Source organism: Chiloscyllium plagiosum, chromosome 31 (genome assembly GCF_004010195.1).
Source record: "Chiloscyllium plagiosum isolate BGI_BamShark_2017 chromosome 31, ASM401019v2, whole genome shotgun sequence".
NCBI lineage: Eukaryota > Metazoa > Chordata > Chondrichthyes > Orectolobiformes > Hemiscylliidae > Chiloscyllium > Chiloscyllium plagiosum.
The window spans coordinates 7,492,816-7,513,068 of record NC_057740.1 but is presented as its reverse complement, the minus strand read 5'-3'; the positions used below and the strand labels follow the sequence as shown (position 1 = coordinate 7,513,068).

Below are 20,253 nucleotides of genomic sequence, written 5' to 3'. Positions count from 1 at the left end.
AGCGCATTTGATTATCCAAATTTCAGATTATCCGGCAAGATCGCAAAGTCCCCATGCTTGGCTAAACTATTATCTGGCATTCGATTATCCCACAAAATACTCCCCACCCGCATTAGTCAGATAATCAAGGTTCCTCTGTACATAAGGACTCGACCCACACAGTACTCCAAAGCAGCTCCAAAGATACTCAACCCTCAAGAAATTCCTCCACGTCTGTGTCTTAAATTGGCACCTGGTTATTCTAAAACTATGCCCTCTCCACTCCAAATTTATCCTGTCAAGCTCCTTAAGAATCCTATATGGTTCCAAAAAACATTTGGCAATGAATATGACCTTGGGAACATCATCCATATTTGGAGAGCAAAATAACATTAATTTTCAAATTTTCATCCTTATTCTCAAATTCCATCAAAGGAAGTGTAAATGGTGTCTCTGCAGTCTCTTCTAGGTTGACACACCTTCAGATATTTGCACTCCTTTAGTTCTGACTTTTTGTGAATCCCAATTATAACTGTTCTACGGAGTGCCCATTTCTTTAGGTGCCCAAGTCCCAAGCTCTGGAATTCAGGTCATTATTCCTCTCCATGTCCCTACTTTGCTTTTCCCCTATTAAGATCCTTTTCCCCATTTAAAGCAAACATCTTTGACCAAGGTTTTGCTCATCTGACCTTAACCGGCTTAGCTTCATATTTTGCTAACAATGTCATTGCGAAGCACTTTGGGAAATTTTGTTACATTAAGGGCACTACATAAATATAAACTGTTGTTGTTAACAAAACTTTAACATCATTGCACTCATCTTTAATGCAGTACTTAGAAAGTCAATGAATTATTCTGCATCAGCAACTCCAGGTTTCTATGCGGTTTGCTTTTGCCTCAAGTATATATCTTGTATGCTGTCACTGCCAATGGGCACAAATATTGAGTGAGGAAATTCTGTGTGTGATGGATAATAAACTGAAAAGCAATGACTGCCAAGTAGAACTAAGCAGAGAGCTTAGAATTTACTAACTTAGGCTGTTTCCTACAAATGAGAGAGCAAATCAATAACTGAATTACAGAAATACATGTTTTAATAATTAAATGCCTGGTATTGATTCAATTCCAGCAAAAAGTAAATACTATGAGAGATTTATTAATATAAACCACCACACCCCCCCCATTTTAAGACTGCATCGAACTTAAATTAAAGGTGAACTACCATCATTCAAATAGAATGATTCCGCCACATTACAGGTCTAGTCTGTTCATTAGAAATAAAAACTGCTTTTATGGAACATTATAGGGAGCCAGGACCAATATTATTACCTCTTAGATTGATAGAAGCTAGTGTTTTAAGATGTGAATCTGTACAGTCCTCATGGATCAAATATGCAACACTGGTTTCACTTGATTTGTCTGTCCATAAATTTGTTTTTATCCTTTATACTAACAAATCAAAATTTAATCGATTTACAAACCCAAACTATAACTTTAGTTTGCAGCTAAATCTGGAGGCATTAAAATACATGCACTGCCATAATTCCTTCTCTTTCCACCAGCCAAACCAGTCAGGTTTAAATTACAAAGAAACTCTGGCCATGAAGTTTCAGTCTTTAAGAAATCAGAGGGTTTAAACTAAATTCACCAACACAGCCAACACTTTTTAAAAAGTGCTGGGCTCAGCAGGTTTGGCAGCATCCATGAAGAGAGAAACAGTGTTAACATTTCAATTCCAGTATGCTTCTTGTTTGGAACTTTGGAATTTTTTTTATTCAATTCATGCATTATAGCTACATGTCACCCAAAGGAGTAGGAGATTAAATCTTTCCGTGGTAATTCGATACTAAAACTATTATAAATGATTGTCATAAAACTTTTGTCTTCAGCCAAATGTTAAGCCTACATTAAGCAGGCTGAAAAGGTATTTCAGTCGTGATTTGGTTTATTATTGTGACGTGCACCCAAATACAGTGAACAGTTTTGTTTTGTATGCATTACAGGCAAATCATAAAATATGAAGGCATACAGATCACAGGGTGATAGAACAGAATGAGACATATAAAGTTACAGTTGCACAGGTGGTGTACAAACGCAAGATTAACATTAGATTTGAAATTTGAGGAGTCCATTCAGTAGTCTAACATAGGGGAGAAAGCGGTTCTTGAATCGGTTGGTGTGTGTGTGTTTAAGTTTTTGCATCTTCTGCCTGAGAGGTTGGATCAGGGTGGGAGGGATCTGTGACAACGTTGGCTACATTTCCACAAGAAATGTAGATGGAGTCAAAGATGGAAGATTAGCATGTGTGATGGTCTGGCCTGTGTTCACAACTTTGTGATTTCTTACAGTCTTGGGCAGAGCAGTTGCTGTACCAAGCCATGATGCACCCAGAAAGAATGCTTTCACTGTCATATCTGTAAACGTTGGTGAGGATCCTTATGGGCATGCTAAAATTCCTTAGCCTCCTGAGGTAGAAGAGGTGCTATTGTACCTTAAAATCTGCAGATATTTTATTTCTCTACTTGTCCCAGTATCTTTTACCTTGCACTAATATTCACTTCGTTTTTAATCTCCCTCCTTCAACTCTATCTCAGACTTATCCACGCTTTTCTTATCTCTGCAGATGTTAATCTTCTCTCTCTAGTTTCTTCCAATTCTGACGAAAGGTATTCAACATTGTTTCTCCCTCCACAGGCCACCTGACCCTAGTTGTTCCAGGATTTTCTAATTACAGTATAGTAGATTTCCTTGTAGTAATTTTGAGTGCCACTGATATGATGTTAGTCATAACTTAATCAGTTAGCTGATTTGATTCATCCCATGTACCAAGAGACAGTGAAAAGTATTGCTTTCCACGCTAACCAGACAAAATGATTCAAAGTTTGTGAGAAGATTTGTAGCTCGGATGCTCGTGGTTGTGGTTCTGTTCGCCAAACCGGGAATTTGTGTTGCAGACGTTTCGTCCCGTCTAGGTGACATCCTCAGTGCTTGGGAGCCTCCTGTGAAGTGCTTCTGTGATGTTTCCTCCGACATTTATAAGTGATGTGTACCTGCCGCTTCCAGTTGTCAGTTCTAGCTGTCCGTTGCAGTGGTCGGTATATTGGGTCCAGGTCGATGTGCTTATTGATTGAATCTGTGGATGAATGCCATGCCTCTAGGAATTCCCTGGCTGTTCTCTGCTTGGCTTCTCCTATAACAGTAGCGTTGCCCCAGTCGAATTCATGTTGCTTGTCATCTGCGTGTGTGGCGACGAAGGATAGCTGGTCAGGTCGTTTCGTGGCTAGTTGGTGTTCATGGATTCGGATCGTTAGCTGTCTTCCTGTTTGTCCTATGTAGTGTTTTGTGCAGTCCTTGCATGGGATTTTGTACACTACATTAGTTTTGCTGAAAACAGCCAGGGAATTCCTAGAGGCATGGCACTCATCCACAGATTCTATCAATAATCACATCGACCTGGACCCAATATACCGACCACTGCAACGGACAGCTGGAACTGACAACCGGAAGCGGCAGAGACAAACCACTATAAATGCCGGAGGAAACATCACAGAAGCGCTTCACAGGAGGCTCCCAAGCACTGAGGATGTCACCTAGACAGGGGACGAAATGTCTGCAACACAAATTCCCAGCTCAGCGAACAGAACCACAACAACAGACAAATGATTCTTTACAGAGTACATCAAAGGAATAGAACAGAATGCAAAATGTAGTGTTACAGCTATAGAGAAGATGCACATAAAGATCAACTCTAATATGAGAGGTCTATTCACATGTCTGATAATGGAGGGGGAATCTTTTGTTATGTGATTTCAAACTTTTATATCTTCTACCCAGGGGTCTTTGATTATGTTGGTGGCTTTCGTAAGAGAGCAGGAGGTGCAGATGCAGTAAATGGAAGGAAGGCTGGTTTTCGTAATGGATTGGACTGCGTTCACAACTCTAATTTCTTGCTGTCTGGGGAAGAGCAGTTGCCATATCAAGCTGTGATTCATCTGGGTAGAATGTACTCTATGGTGCATCTATAAAAATGGGTAAGTGTCATTGTGGACAAGCCAATTTTTTTTTTTAAGCCTACTGGAGGAAGGAGAGGCCTCTGTGAGCTTTCTTCACTGTAGCATCAAGGTAGATGGACCAGGATAGACAGTTGTTGATATTTACTCCTAGGAACTGGAAGCTCTTAAACACCTCCATTTCAACACCATTGATACACAAAAGGGTGTGTTCTCCCCTCTGCTTCCTGAAGTCAATGACCAGCTCCTTCCTTTTGCGGATAATGGAGGAGCAATTGTTGTCTTTACACCATACCGCTAAGCTCTCTATCTCCTTCCTGTACTCTGTCTTATCGCTGTTTGAGATCCAACCCATTAAGGTGGAATTTGGCCACACAATCATAAGTATAGTAAAGGGCTGCGTTCGCAGCCTTGCAGGCATCAGTGTTGAGAATTATTGTGGAGTAGGTGTTGTCACTTACCCTTACTGATTGATGCCTGTGGTTCAGGAAGTCAAGAATCCAGTTGTTGGGAAGGGGGAAGAAGCAGAGTACTAGCTCGGAATTAGGTTGGGGATTATGGTGTTTACGGTGGAGCTAAAACCAATAAACAGGAGTTTACGGGAGTTAATAGGTGTCCTTGTTATCCAGAGATTCCTGGGATAAGTATAGAACCAGGGAGATGGGCATTTGCCATGGACTTATTGCAATGGTAGGGAAATTGTAATGATCAAGGCAATCTGAGAGCTGGAGCTGCTGTATGGCATTACTAATCTCTTAAAGCATTTCATAATAATGGATGTCAGAACAACACGTTGGTTGATTTTTCTTTCCCACTGGGATGATAGTGGTCTTCTTGAAACAGGTGGGAACCTCATATCAGTGTAAAGAGAGGTTAAAGACACCTGTGAATACTCCTACCAGCTGGTCCATACAGGATGTGAGCGTATGGCCGGGAACCCCATCTGAGCCAATTTTTATGGGTGCACCCACAAGAAAGTCCATCTAACATCTGCAATAGTGACTGTGGGCACAGGTGCACTCAAGGCCAACGGGCCAAGTGGCATCATTTCACTAACCTTCTATTCAAAACGAGCATAAGACTCACTATGAGCAAAAAGAACTCATCAGCAAGAGATGCATTGTCGTCAGCAATTCTGGTCGACTTCACTTTGTAGCTCATTATATAATGCAAGCCTTGCCACAGTAGATATGTGTGCTCACGTGGTTAGTCTAGGACTCTAGTTTGGCCCAGCATTGTCCGAAAGGCTTACATTAGTATTTTGCCCCAAAGGTCACACTTTGCCAAGTTGCTGCCATAGCAAAGTGATCTATAATGAAGAGACAGCAAAGATCTACCACTACTGAGTGGATGGGAGGAGGGGGGTGGGAGGGGGAGATAAAAGGACAGGCAGAGCACAAACAACAGGAGAAAGGGCATATGAGGGAGGGGATTAGAGGGGGTATTTGTAGCCAGAGTTGGTGCGTGCGAAAGAGGAGTGAAAGATGTCACCAGAAAACAAGGTAGGTCAGTGAAAGGGAGAGCCAGTGAATCACTAGGGGTACTGAGTGAATGCAAAGAGCCAGAAAAAGGATAAGGATGGACAGAAAGCAAAAAATATGTGCAAACGCAAATTGAAGACAGGTTATACTCAAGATTCTGAAACTGTTAGCTTTGCATGTGTGTTTTGTGGCATTAGTTTCTCTCAACTGTCACCTTAGCATTAATTTTATTTTCAAGAGTTTAATCGGCAAGCTCTAAAAAGAAATGTTTGGCTCAGGATTTTAAATGTTTAGCGGACCTTGCTGTTATCTATGGCTAAGATTATCTGCTGAATAGATATAACCATGATGTCCAAAAGAATTTCAGTCTTGGTGCTAGGGAACACAACAAATCTAAATTAATGATGCAAAACTGGGCTCATATTGAACTGGCAGCTGGTTCTTCCATACCAGAGTACTTTTATTCCACTGTAGTTCATGGAATGACAGTTAAAACTATTGTTGGAGATTTGTTTCACATATATTTGTGGTGGCACACTGATTAACACTGCAACCTCACAGCGACAGGGACCCGGGTTCGTTCCAGCTTCCAAACTCTGTGTGGAGTTTGCACATTCTCCCTGTATCTGCATGGGTTTCCTCTGGGTGCTCTGGTTTCCTCCCACAGTCCAAAGATGTGCAGGTTAGGTGAATTGGCCATGCTAAATTGCCCACACAGTGTTCAGTGTTATGAAGTTGAAGGCAAGTACCTTGGAGAGAGAATGAACGCTATTCTGAACTGAGAGCTTACAAACACCTGTATTTTTGACTAGATGGCAGTCCCAGAGTGTAGTGGAAAATTGAAAATATGTAACATTTGGCTGTGAAATGGATACCTGAGTTGGTTACTGTTTTGACAACAACTCGAATTTAATGAGTTTAAGTTATGCCCCAGGATAACAAAACCCAATAGAGTTTGAATTTATTGTTTTGCCAACATCGAACCAATGAGACAACCCAATATTGGGGATATAAAATTGTGAACATTTTGAAAATTGCAAAGAGAGCAACTGCCATCAAGACAGACCCAAGAAATTAGTAAACACTCTCTACTAAAAAGGTACCTTTTCACATGAAACATATTTGCAGTAATATACGACCTGGGGGATCTTCAACTGGAAGAAAAAAGCCAAAGTCAACAGCAGCTGTGTGGTTTTGAAATCAAGTTGCTGTAATTTTAAGGAGTGTTTTATTGGAACAACATATTGTTATAGAGTTGGAGGCAGATAATAAGCAGTTAAGAGAAAGGGGGGGGGGGGGGCTTAGAGTTGTGAATACTTGTTGTTTAATATTCACTGTTAGAGTTTTTAAAAAATTGATGTTATTTTCTTTAAATAGTGGAAGTTGGAGTTCTCTGTCACTTATTTTAACAGATTACCAGGCGAGGTCAGCTTTTCTGTAGGTTTGGTTTAATTAACAGAAGGGTTCACCACTGTGTCATAACATCAGGGATGTGTCGATTAGTTGCATGAGTCAGGGGAAATGTAGAGTAATAGGGTAGGGGAATGGGTCTGGCTGGGTTACTGTTCAGAGAGTCGGTGTGGACTTGTGGGGCCAAATGGCCTATTTCCACACTTTACGAATTCTATGATTCTAAGATATTTGTTATGTATTATGTAGTAAGTTACACATTTGGTGAGAAATAATAAATCTTAACATTTTACAAGTTAATGGAAAGAAATATGACGCAGTATTTTGAAGGCTGTTGCTTCTCCATGAGACTATTGAATTCCATTGAGGCAGACCAACTTCACTCCACTTACTCAATGCTCAATGACATGCTTCAATCAAAAGCTCACAACACCATACTATACCAAAATGGCATCTATATTACAACACTAGCTAACCTCTGAGCAGGATTGCCAATTTAATGCAACATTAAGTTGCAAAAAAAAAACACTTTTAGAAATGGGTAATTTCAGTAAAAACGTAAAAATGACTCTTGGGCTGCTCCATATCATCACTCACAGAGGCGGAAGCCTCTTCTTCATCATCAATCCAGAGACAGAAACACACACACACACACATATCCCCGCCTTACAAGGCTCTCCACAACCAAACAACTCTAACAGCTGTGCTAAATCAGAACCCAAAAATCTGGATCCTGTTATTATTAGGCAACCTTCAGCACTAGAACCCTTCCAAAACCGTCCGCTTGTCTAGCAATTACATTCCATTCATCATTTTCTAACCTATTAAAAGTTTTTCTCCCAAATAACTTGACTTTTTCTAAGTAGCAGTTAACCCCCAGTTCTACTGATGTTTTCAATAGAAAAAGTCACATGGTAAATCTTTTGTACCCCAAAAAATGCCCAAGTCTTCCATTTTCCAATTCTTCTAATCCACAAATATAGTACACACTTACACACACACCAATCACCTTTTTTTTTGTCAGTAATCACCATGAACTGCATCCAAGTTGCATGGTTTGAGATTAGAGAGTCATGGAGTCAAACAGACCCTTTGGTCCAACTCATTCAAGCTAACTAGGTTTCCTAGACTGAATTAGCCTCCTTTGCTGGTGCTTGGCCCACATTTATGTAAACCTTTCCTATCCACGTACCTGTCCAAATGTCTTTTGAAGGTTCTAACTGAACACATCTCTATCACTTAGTCTGGCAGCCCATTCAATACATGCACCACCCACTATATGAAAAAGGTGACCCTCAGGTTCCTTTTTAAATGTTTCCCCTCTTACCTTAAACCTACGCGGTCTAATTTTGGGCTCCCCTACTATGGGGAAAAGACCTCGCCTTTTCCCATCCTCAACACCCCTTTGATTTTATTAACCTCCATAAGATCACCCCTCAGCCTCCTACGCTCGGGTAAAAAACTTCTGAGTCTAACCACCCTCTCCTGATGACTCAAATCTTCCAGTCTTAGTAACATCCTTGGAAAACATTTTTGCACCCTTTGCAAATTAATAATATCCTTCCTATAGCATGGTGAACAGGACTATATTCAGTACTTCAAATGTGGCCTTACCATTGTCTTGTAGAGCCATAACATGATAGGCCACTTCCTGTACTCAAGGCTCTGATTGATGCAGGCAAGCTTGCCAAATAATTTCTTCACCCTGTCTACCTGCAACACTCTTTCAAGGAACTATGGATCTGTACCCCTAGGTCTCTCTCTCTCAGACAACTTTCCCCAGGGCCCTACCATCAAGTGTGCACATCCTGCCCCAGTTTGCCTTATCAAAATGCAACGCTAGAAGGTTCACTTGATTGATACCAGAAAGAGAGAAAGTGAGGACTGCAAATGCTGGAGATCAGAGTAGAGAGTGTGGTGCTGGAAAAGCACAGCAGGTCAGGCAGCAACCGAGGAGCAAGAGAAACGATATTTCAGGCGTAAGCCCTTAATCAGAAATGGGCTCATCTTGTGGGGCATTCTAAGATGAGAGATCATAGTCTTAGGATATAATGAGGTGTGAGTGGAAGAGCACTTTGGGATCAGGGGTTATTACTTCCATATACTTAGATTTAGATTAGATTACCTACAGTGTGGAAACAGGCCTGACAGCCCAACAAGTCCACACCGACTCTCTGAAGAGAAACCCACCCCACTATATTTGCCTCTGACTAATCCACCTAATCGCCACTACAGGCGATTTAGCATGGCCAATTCACCTAACCTGTACATCTTTGGACTATGGGAGGAAACCAGAGCATCCCGCAGACACAGGGAGAATGTGCAAACTCCACACAGACAGTTGCCCGAGGTGGGAACTGAATCCGGATCCCTGGTACTGTGAGGCAGCAGTGCTAACCACTGAGCCACCATGCCGTAACTATTTAAAATAATTAGGAAAAAGATAGGTCTGGTCCACACGTTAAAATTTTTAAATTGGGGCAAGGCCAATTTTGATGGTGTGAGAAGGGAACTTTCAGAATTACTGTGAAGGTTCCAGCTCCCAGATCTGCCTTCTGTTGCTCTTTTGCCATAGCAACAATTGAGGTGCTATAATTAACTCCAATCCTCGGAGAACAGCATCAGCGTTGGATATCACAAAGGGCAATTTCAACTTCACTGACTGGCCATGAATCATACAGGATTGGGGTGATTGTCGGTTTCACATCCAAAATCTCTCTCTATTGTCCAATATTACTCTCGATTGAAGGCAGAGTGCAAAACTAATGGTTCACTAATCCTGTGAATTTACCAATAGGCCAATTAGGTTGAAATTTCACCTTGGCGAATCAACAGTCCAAGAAAGAGTGTAGAAGATAGTTATGTAACACGACCAACTCAAGTCGGATTTAGATTTCCTATTTGTCAGAGCAGGGTCTTTTTTAGTGGAGAAAGAAATGTTACTAGGAATTTTCTTGCATCTCTTGGTCCAAAGGCTGCCTGTATTAGAGACAGTCCACATAAGGTTCATTAGGTTGGCCTGAGGCACGGAGGACTTTTCTTATGAGGTGAGAGGTTGAGCTTGTATTCATCAGCGTTTAGGTGAATGAGAGGACACATTACGGAAACATATAAATGATTCTTAAGTAGCTTGACAGCATCAATGCAGAGAGGTTGCTTCCCTTTGTGGGAGAATCTACAATCAGAAGACGTAATCTCAGGAGTAAGCAGTTGTCCATTTAAGATACAAGCGAGGAGGCTTTGTTTTCTTTCAGAGGGTGGTGATTCAGTAGAATATGTTACCAGAAAGGGCTGACACAAGGCTCAGTCATCAACTATATTCAAGGCCAAGATAGACAGTCAATAAGGGAATCAAGAGTTATGAGGATAAAGTATGAAAATGGAGTTGAGGATTATCAGATCTGTCATAATCTAGCTGGTGAAATGTACTTGATGGGCCGAATGTCCTACATGTTAGTCTATGGGTTATGATTTTATTTTCCTAAATATTTCCTTCTAAAGTCCTGGTACTTTATGGTCTGGTGTTGTTCAGCAATTATGGTTCTTCAGAGCTCTCAATTAGACCACAGCAGGGAAAAAAACATAAGAATTACAATCACAGTGATGCAAAATAAGCTAGTAATAGATCTAAGGCAATGAACTTCAAGAGCACGTTTACAATGAGGCACACTCCCAAATACAATGAAGGAAGATTTGGTTCATCAATAGCCAATAAGTCTTGCATTTTATAGAACAATGGCAAGTCATCTGTATTAATTCAGCAATGTAAATTGTGTCACATGAAAGAGATTGGGTCTCACTTGCCCACAGTGAAGAAATATTGGTTCTCACAAACTTATCTACTTCTTATCTCCAATTACAGCTGTAGTAGTATGGGAAGTGCGACGCAACAACCAAGCATACTTATCAGAAGAAAACGAAGGTGGAAAATGACCAGGAAAAAGTACAAGTAGACAATTTTGAAGCCGTTCTTTTACATTTGTTACTGAGCTTTTGGGAAAGAAAACCCTTCTGTCAGTTACTTTATTTACCTTACTAAAAACAAAATCCCTCATCACAACTGCACAGCATTCTACCATTGAGGTGATAACTTTAAAAACTGAAGCAGCTAGTATAAGATGCCTATTTTGCACAATCCCAGGAAGCAGTTGATATACTTATTTCCATGTTTAACAATAACATGTAACACAAAAATGTGTAGAAAGGGAAAGAAAGAAAACAAAATAGCCTCCAAAGAGATTTCAGCTCGCAAAGAGACAATTGGATAATATCCAATACAACCTGTATGTTGGGAAATGCAACCATACATCATAACATTACCATCATCCAAAGTCTTATATGCTCACCGTAGTGTCTCATCCATTATATAGTTTCTAACATATAGTGATTATCAATAACATTTTTGCAATGAGAATCTTGGATAAAAAACAAGACTTGATGCACTGCAACCTTGGCAGTTAATCGCTGGGTTACTGGTTATAGTTTCACACAGTCCTGGCAAAAGTAACTTGCCCTCACCTACACAATTCTTTCCTAAAATAGACTAAGGCAGGGGTGGGGAACCTGCGGCCTTCTAGGCCATTGTGTGTGGCCTTTTGAATGAATCCAAATTTTGCAGAACAAATCTTTTATTTATTATTAATATGTTGTTTTCGTCCTTTATTGTTTTTATTTTAATCTTAAAATGAATGTATTTAAAATACCTGAGAACAAAAGAAAATTCAACAAAATAATCCTCACAGACTGACCGCCACAATTTGAAAAAAAATGTGAATTTTGAAGAATATACAATTGAAGTTTCTTGGATGCGGCCTTATTAGATTACAACAAACATAATGCGGCCGTCCAACATGAAAAAGGTTCCCCACCTCTGGACTCAGGGTTTCTTGTTTTATTCAATCAATACCGATTGTTCACTGTGTATTACTATCATAATTATCAGGCAGCCAATACCAGCCCTAGCAAAACAAAAAAATTGTATTAATAAATGACATTTTTAAGAAAAGGTAATTATCTCAGTTTGCTGGAATTACAAATAATCTTTTTCTCACATGAATTATTGCAGGGGATACACCTCCACCTACTGTATTAAAACCCTCAGCAAACTCTTAGTCTAAAGCAAATTTATTACAAGATCACTTCTCAATTCATAAATGTTGCTTCATGTGTTTTTTTCCATCTGAATGGATACAGCTTCCAAATCTTAATGACTTCGCCAAAAAGTGCCATTGTTTTAAATTAAAACAAAATGTTACACTCAAAGCCAATTATTGCCTATGCGCTCCTGGGAGATCCAATGCTCCGCTGCTGCACAGCTGATTCCATTTGGACAAACTGGAAGTCACACTTTAGTGTCAAAGAGTCCTTGAATTTCTGTTACATGTCACTGAATTCTGCAGCCCACCTCCTTTGCCTCATCAATGTCAAAATAAATTTATTATGACAGAATCAACTTAATTGTTCACAAATTTTTGTGAATCATTCAAGTGCAGCAAGACAACATTTAAGCAAAAAGAAAGGAGTTAAACTTCCTTTGCCCTCTTCTGCTAGCTTATAAGATTGCATTTGTGACTTATTCATCAAGATTTGCCAGCCACAAAACCAACCAAAATCCTCTGTGAACAGTCAGTAGAATGTTTGAAAGACCTTCCTTGTTACAGAAGTACTTTCATGAACAATGTAGACCGGAATATTTTAGATTACATATGGTCTTTTAAAAGAAAACAAAGTCATTACAGAATACTTAAAATATATTTACTTGGATGTTAGCAAAGGAATGCATGTGCCATCCTTTGTCAGATCTCTGGCTAAAGAAGCAATTACATCCAAGATGACATCACAGCAGCAATACCACACAAAATTTTATTAGCTACTGCTCTGGTCCATTGTTCTACAGGCTGGTGAGTTGTGAGTTGCTGCTCATGGTGAAGGTTGCTCTAAGTATTGTCTTTCAGCATAGGAACCTATAGGGCTTGTTTGGTCTGGTGCGGTAAATGAAAACTACATCCAGGTCTAACAGAAGAGCCTCTTATCTTTAAGAAGATACAGTTTATTGTAATTCACTGCTCATCTACATGTTATATTGATAATGACAGACATTATTACAGAGACTCTAAAGGAGTACCAGATGGCAGGTATCACTCCAAAATCCTAAACTGTTCTGCCCTTATGTCCATTTTAGTGGGTGGTGCTTATGGCACTCAACAACAAACTCTTTCAGATCTACATTTCTAAAATACTCGCGAGAGAGTGATATTTAAAACGGCAACATTTTCTGCTCCTCACCTGTCAGTTTGGCTGAGTTGGTAGCTCACTCACTAGGCAGTTCTGGATTGAACCTCCAATCCAAGCCCTACATTTATAAATCCAGGTTTATATTCCAGAGCACTGCATTACAAGAAATACCATTTTAAAAAAGTGATTATGTCCATTCAGAACCCTGATTGCTTTTGTTCCAAGTGGATTTTGAAGATTCCAGGACACTATAAATTAAGCAGGAAGTGTTCCCAGATTTCTGGCTTTAGCAACAGTAAAATCAACTAGTCAATCACTGAAGCGTCTCTTATTTTGAGCAAAGACCTTGTTAAACCTGTTGCTGACGAGAAACAGGCACATATGAGTTGATGAACTGTTAATAACCTCATATTGGGACTGGAATTCAAGTGTTGAATGAACTTGGACTTTTATACAGAAATCAGTAAGTGAGGGCAAGAAAAGCAATCTTTGGAAGCAGCCCTAGTTCACAGTAAAACTCCTTTCCATGATCTTAAAACAAATAAAGTCATAGCGTCATACAGCATGCAATCAGACCCTGCAGTCCAACTCGTCTATGCCGACCAGATTTCCCAAACTAAACTAATCCAAAATCCCTTTGAACTTTTCAGATTCATCTACCTGTCCAAATGTCCTTCAAGTGTTATAACTGTACCTGCATCTACCACTTCCTTTGGCAGTTCATTCTACATACAAACTACCCTCTTTGTGAAAAAGCTACCCCTCAGCTTCCTTTTAAATCTTTCTCTTCCCACCTTAAAAATATGCTTACTAGTTTGGAACTCCACCACCATAGGGAAAAGACCTTGGTTATTCACCTTATTGATGCCGCTCATGATTTTATAAACCTCTATAAAGTCAGCTCTCAACCTCCTACACTCCAAAAAAGGTCCCAGCCTATCCTGTCTATTTTTATAACTTTCACTCCAGCAACACCCTAGTTAATCTTTTCTGAACCCTCTCCAATTTAATAACACTCTTCCCACAGGAGGGCAACAAGAACTGTACACAGTACTCAAAAAGTGGCCTCACCAACATCCTGCACAACATGACCTCTCAACTCTTCTACTCGATGGTCTCAGCAATGAAAGCAAGCATACTAAACACCTTCTTAACCATCCTGTCTACCTGTGACACAACTTTCAAAGAACTATGCACCTGAATCCCTAGGTGTCTTTGTTCAGCAACACCAACCAGAGCCCTATCATTAACAGTATAAGTCCTGCCCTGCTTTATTTTACTAAGATGTAATAAACTCCACCTGCCACTCCTCAGCCCATTTGATCAAGTTAGTTTTGTAATCTTAGATAATCTTCTTCACTTTGTCGACTCTACCAACAAAGAGATGGGTGCAAGGACAGGGCTGAGAATATTTCTGAAGCACTGGCATGGACAGTAGAGTCAACAGGACAAAGGAATGGACATTGGGTGAAAAACATGATAGGTGCCAGAGTCTGAGAGATATTAGTAGGGAGGTGATCACCTGAAATAGAATCAAAGAAATTGAATTCAGGAGAAAAGTACCAAAGATGGTCCAGTGAATAAAGGACATTGGTGGAAACATGAAACAAAACCAATGAATTACCCCAAATCGAGCTGATTGAAGGGAATGGTGCAAAGACAGTCATCACAGCACTGACTGTAGCATGGTAGCTTACTAAAATTGGAACATCACCAGGACTCCAAGAGGTTCCCACATCAACAATGTCCTTAACAAGAGACCTTGGAGTGCAGGTTCATAGCTCCTTTAAAGTGGAGTCGCAGGTAGATAGGATAGTGAAGGCGGCGTTTGGTATGCGTTCTTTTATTGGTCAGAGTATTGAGTATAGGAGTTGGGAGGTCATGTTGTTGTACAGGACATTGGTTAGGCCACTTTTGGAAGACTGTGTGCAATTCTGGTCTCCTTCCTATCGGAAAGATGTTGTGAAATTTGAAAGGGCTCAGAAAAGATTTACAAGGATGTTGCCAGGGTTGGAGGATCTGAGCTACGGGGAGAGGCTGAACAGGCTGGGGCTGTTTTCCCTGGAGTGTCAGAGGCTGAGGGGTGACCTTATAGAGATTTACAAAATTATGAAGGGCATGGATAGGGTAAATAGACAAAGTATTTTCCCTGGAGTCAGGGAGTCTAAAACTAGAGGGCATAGGTTAGGGTGAGAGGGGAAAGATATAAAAGAGATCTAAAGGGCAACTTTTTCACGCAGAGGGTGGTACGTATATGGAATGAGCTGCCAGAGGATGGGTGAAGGCTGGTACAATTGCAACATTTAAAAGGCATTTGGATGGGTATATGAATAGGAAGGGTTTGGAGGGATATGGGCTGGGTGCTGGCAGGTGGGACTAGATTGGGTTGGGATATCTGGTCGGCATGGAGGGGTTGGACCGAAGGGTTTGTTTCCACAGTCTACATCTCTATGACTCTAAGTGGGGAATGCCCCAAATTTTACACTTAGCAACTACACAAACATCCCTTCCAATAGCATCCCCGCGCACAGGCTAGCAAAATGAACTGAGATGTTATTCATTCCTGGACCAGCGCTGACGTCTAACAAAGGAATTCCAGCAGGAATGCATCACTGAGCTGAAACAAATCAAGAACAAATGGGGTTCTGGGACCCACAGGAGATGGTTGAGGGAAGCTGACAGAGAGAGACTGATGGTTACCAAGATTTGCACCAAATGGACAAAAAATGTGAATGAACGAACTTCTAGATGACAAGGACTATACCCAAAACAAGTGATGAAACCGCAAGATACATACTTTGGCAAAATAATGGAGTTGGGATGACAATGACCCTTTGCAATCAGTTTTTAACTGTAAAGCACTAATGGAAAGAGCAATGGAAGCAGATGCAACACTAATTTTCAGAAGGATTCCCAGAAGTATTGAGCAGAAGCAGAACAATTGGGGTGAACAACAGGAATTAATCAACAAAGGACAGCTCTTTCAAGAATTAGAAAAAAGTGGACCTCAAGGCCTCTTTCTATGTTGCATCATTTCATGCCTGAATTCAAGATCAGGGTCACAAAATTGTTTGGTGCAAAAGGAGATCACTTGGCCCATCATGCCTACCACATCAAACACATTTAAGGAATATACAAAAAATATGGAAGTCTGAAATAAAAACAAAAAGTGCAGTATCGATTCAGGTGTCATCTGATCACGGAGAAACTGATTTTCAAATATCATCTCATCTGGGAGAAGTTAGAAATCTAACCGTTTTGAAGTTACCAATTCTATTTCTCAAAGATATATAAAAGTGCCTTTTTGAGGAATAGGCAGTGAACGCCAGCAAAGATAAATAAATAGAAGCAAATTACTGAAGATGGTGGAATCTGAACTGGATTCAAGAGGATGGATGGTAAATGAAAGCTCTGCTAACAATACAATTGTCCCAAAAATGAACCGAAAATACCGTACTGTTGGGTGATTCCTCCACCTGTGGTGATGATGCACAACAGCCTGGGGTACCAGTGGTACTAATATGCATTTCTAATTTGTTTCTCTTGTGGTTTAACACAAGAATGTTTCTTGAGTGCAGAGCCATAATTGTTATTCTATCCAGAAAGATTGCAATAATGATGAACTGTGAATAAATATTCTCTGACTACTTCTTGAGATTCAAACGATGCTAGAGAATTCTCTAGTTTTGTGCACAACATGCTGTGGCACTTTTTAAAAGATGCCTGTTTTATTGTTAATTTGACATAGAATATCTTCAACATCTTTCGCTCCTAGATTTTCTGAAAAGGATTTCTGGGAAACAATCCCTTGAACTGCATTGCACTCACCACAGTTATTCTGATGCAGTCCATGGTACAAAGGGTTAATGGTAATCTATAGGCATTTAAACAATAAGTGGGAAAAATTGCAGATACTGGAAATCTGAAATAAAAACAAAGTGGAAGGAAAACTCAGCAGATCTGACAGCATCTGTGGAGAGAGAAACAAGGGTTAACGTTTCAAGTGTGATATTGTGATTCTTCAGAACTGGTTGAGTTCTTAAGGTCATTGCTGCTAGACTGAGCATATGGCAGGTCCTGAGAGAACCAAAAAGAGTGAAAGGCATACTAGACTTCATCTTCATCAATATGCCTGCCAACGGTAGATGTGTCAATTACAGTATTGGTGAGACTGCATCGCCCAGTTCTTATAAAGGCAAAGTCCCATCTTCACATTGAGAATGTCCCCCATTATGCTGTATGGCACTATCGCCACAGCAACTGAGCCAGACTTTGAAAAGATCTAACAAGAATAGGCACCCATGAGATAATGTGGGTCATCAGCAGCAAAATATGCAAATCGCATGGTGTAGCATATGCCCCACTCTACCATGACCATCAAGGCAGGAAATCAATCGTGGTTCAATGAAGAGTGCAGGCTGGCATGCCAGGGGTAGCATCAGGCATGATCTAAATATGAGGGATATCCAGATGAAGCCACAATACAGGATTACTTGTCTGCCAAAGTAAGCAGTGAAAGATAGAGGTAAACATTTCCACCACTAATAGATCAGTTCTAAGTTCTGCAGTCCTGCCACATCTTATCACAAACAGTGGAGGACAATGAAACAACTCACTGGAGGTGGCAGCTTCACAAACATCCCAATCCTCAATTTTGGGGAAACCCAACACATCAGAGCAAAAGATGAGGCTACAAAGTTCAAAGAACCCTCTGGCTCCATCCCCTATCTACATTTTTGAAAATCAGATCACAACGCTGTACTGCTCCTTCTTATTTACAAACAGAAATTGAAGTGTGAGGACCCAATACGGAAAGTAGTGCAGTGTTGGCCTGATTCAATGGAAGGGCTTCAATGGGACTGCTTAGAGTGGGTTGACTGGTCAATATTCAAAAACTTAGCAAACAGCCTAAAAATGTATGCCACCACTGTTACAGACTTCATTAGTAAATGTGTGGAAGACTGGGCGCCAAAGTAGTTAATCCAAATGTTCCCTGGAAACCATGGATTAACTGAGATCTTATCCTTACTGAAGTCCAGGTCTGAGGCATTCAAGGAGAAAGTGAGGTCTGCAGATGCTGGAGATCAAAGCTGAAAATGTGTTGCTGGAAAAGCGCAGCAGGTCAGGCAGCAGCCAGGGAACAGGAGAATCGACGTTTCGGGCATAAGCCCTTCTTCAGGAATGAGGAAAGTTTGTCCAGCAGGCTAAGATAAAAGGTAGGGAGGAGGGACTTGGGGGAAGGGCCTCGGAAATGTGATAGGTGGAAAGAGGTCAAGGTGAGGGTGATGGTGATAGGTCAGGGAGGAGGGTGGGGGAAGGTTTTAAGCAGCTTATCAATGTGACATGGAAAACGTTAAAGGTATGGGAGCAGGTTCAACAATTTTCATAAGGGCATTGGATAAATATTTGTCCAGAAACATTTTCAGGGCCTTGAGGAAAGCAAGGGACAGGGTTTATTGGATTACACTATCAGCAAGGATGAAGTGAAAGCCTTGTTCTAATTATTTTATGTTTCTTACATGGCACCAACTTTCAAAATGTGCCAAAAAGGCCAGCCAACATGTTAATAACTTTCTTAGCATCATGCCTACCCTTTGTACCAACAAAGTGGTTGTTCATACGTTTCTGACAATGAATACCTTAAATAAAACAAGATTGAAAGACAAGCAGCTGGGATACTTCTGTAACCTTATTCCTTTCCCAGGGCATTAAGTGTCCCAGATGGACCACATTCTTGGCAGCCTTTGCTAAAGCTATCTCATGTTTAGGTATATTGTGGGAGATAATAATCTGAAGTAAATGGAATGTAATATTGGATTATGTATAAAACTGTTGTTCCATCTGTTATGGACTCGACCAGACAACTCAAAACATTCTTAAACAGACAGCCCCAGACCATAACTTTGCAATTTGTTTTGGTAAGTGTATAGTGAAAATGACCCGGAGTAAGATAGTTAGGTTGACTACTAGATTTTAAAACAGATAAAAAATTATTCACAGAATTACATGAAGAACCACAAAGAACAGAACTCAGCCTATCCAACTAGACTTAATCATGCTGTTCTGAATAAACACAACAGTCCCAATAAGCAAACTCCCTTTAAAAACCAGTACAACCGGAACACACTCATACAGGTTGAAGTTGGAGTGCAGAAAAGAGAAAGAGGGTTTCCATACAGCTCCTTGTTGAACTTCCAAATCATTCAAGGCTGAACTAAAAGTGCCCGGCTCAGCTAGAGAGCTGGCCACTCCTCTTTTATTATACAGGTCACTTCTAAAACATGACCACTTTGGCCTGAAGTCTCAACTATTTACTTATAAACAAAAGGCCTCTCAAAATCCTTTTCACCTCTGTACCAAACCAGACTGATCAGAGCCTGGCCTGGTTTATTGCCCCTCTGAAAAAAAGTCAAGGACAAAGTTTCCTTGAGCCAAGGAACAGCTTTTAGAAAAAAAAGGACAAGCTTTGTGACACACCCTATCCCATTTAACTCCTGTCTCATATTATCCTTTATTTACTATTTACCTCATTCCATAGCTGTTACTTGACTTGCTGAATGTTTCTAGCATTTTTGGTTCTCATCAATAATAGTGACAATTGAAAATACATTGTTCCTTTAAACTCCTTGCTTTAACATTTGTATGTATATATGTCTGTTTGAAGGAAAAGTGACTGCTTAGCTGGAAGTGCCAGACTACTGAATCTATTTGGGTACTATATGGCAGTTATTAGTTTGATCTAGAAACAGTGATTCTAGAAAGCAGTATTACACTCTGAAGAAGTTTTTGTCCTTAGCATCCAACAATATAGGCTTTCGGAATGCATTTAAGAGTCTTTGACCCTTTCTGAATGTGCATGGACATAGGTTGTTGCTATCTCATCTACTTCTGTTTTGTGTAAAAATAATTCTACTTTAAATGCATTTGTTATACTTAAAATTGTGGCATGGAAAGGGAGAGAGTGGCAAATGAAGATTTCACTGACGTTCAACAAAAAATATGCTTCAAGGCTAGATGGTGACAGATATATCATAATATTATGGAGTGAAAATACAGCTTTAATGAATATTGCAAATTTGTAAAACTAGGCAATTCATAACTTAATGATCTGGCAACATGAAGTGATATTATTATGTTCA

At 40.2% G+C, this 20,253-nt stretch overlaps 1 protein-coding gene across 6 annotated transcripts in view; it reads right to left on the bottom strand.

Annotated features, from left to right (window-relative positions):
• Nucleotides 1-20,253, bottom strand: part of kdm4b (lysine (K)-specific demethylase 4B) — a 479,312-nt gene that overhangs the window by 270,435 nt on the left and 188,624 nt on the right. The window contains exon 10 of one of the 6 annotated variants that reach the window (XM_043720923.1): nucleotides 8,318-8,329. The exons of the other annotated variants lie outside the window; for them this stretch is intronic. Within the exon in view, the coding sequence (XP_043576858.1) occupies nucleotides 8,325-8,329 (5 nt within the window). The 3' untranslated portion in view covers nucleotides 8,318-8,324. Of the gene's footprint in view, nucleotides 1-8,317; nucleotides 8,330-20,253 lie in introns of those variants that run through there. 6 annotated transcript variants of the gene reach the window in all.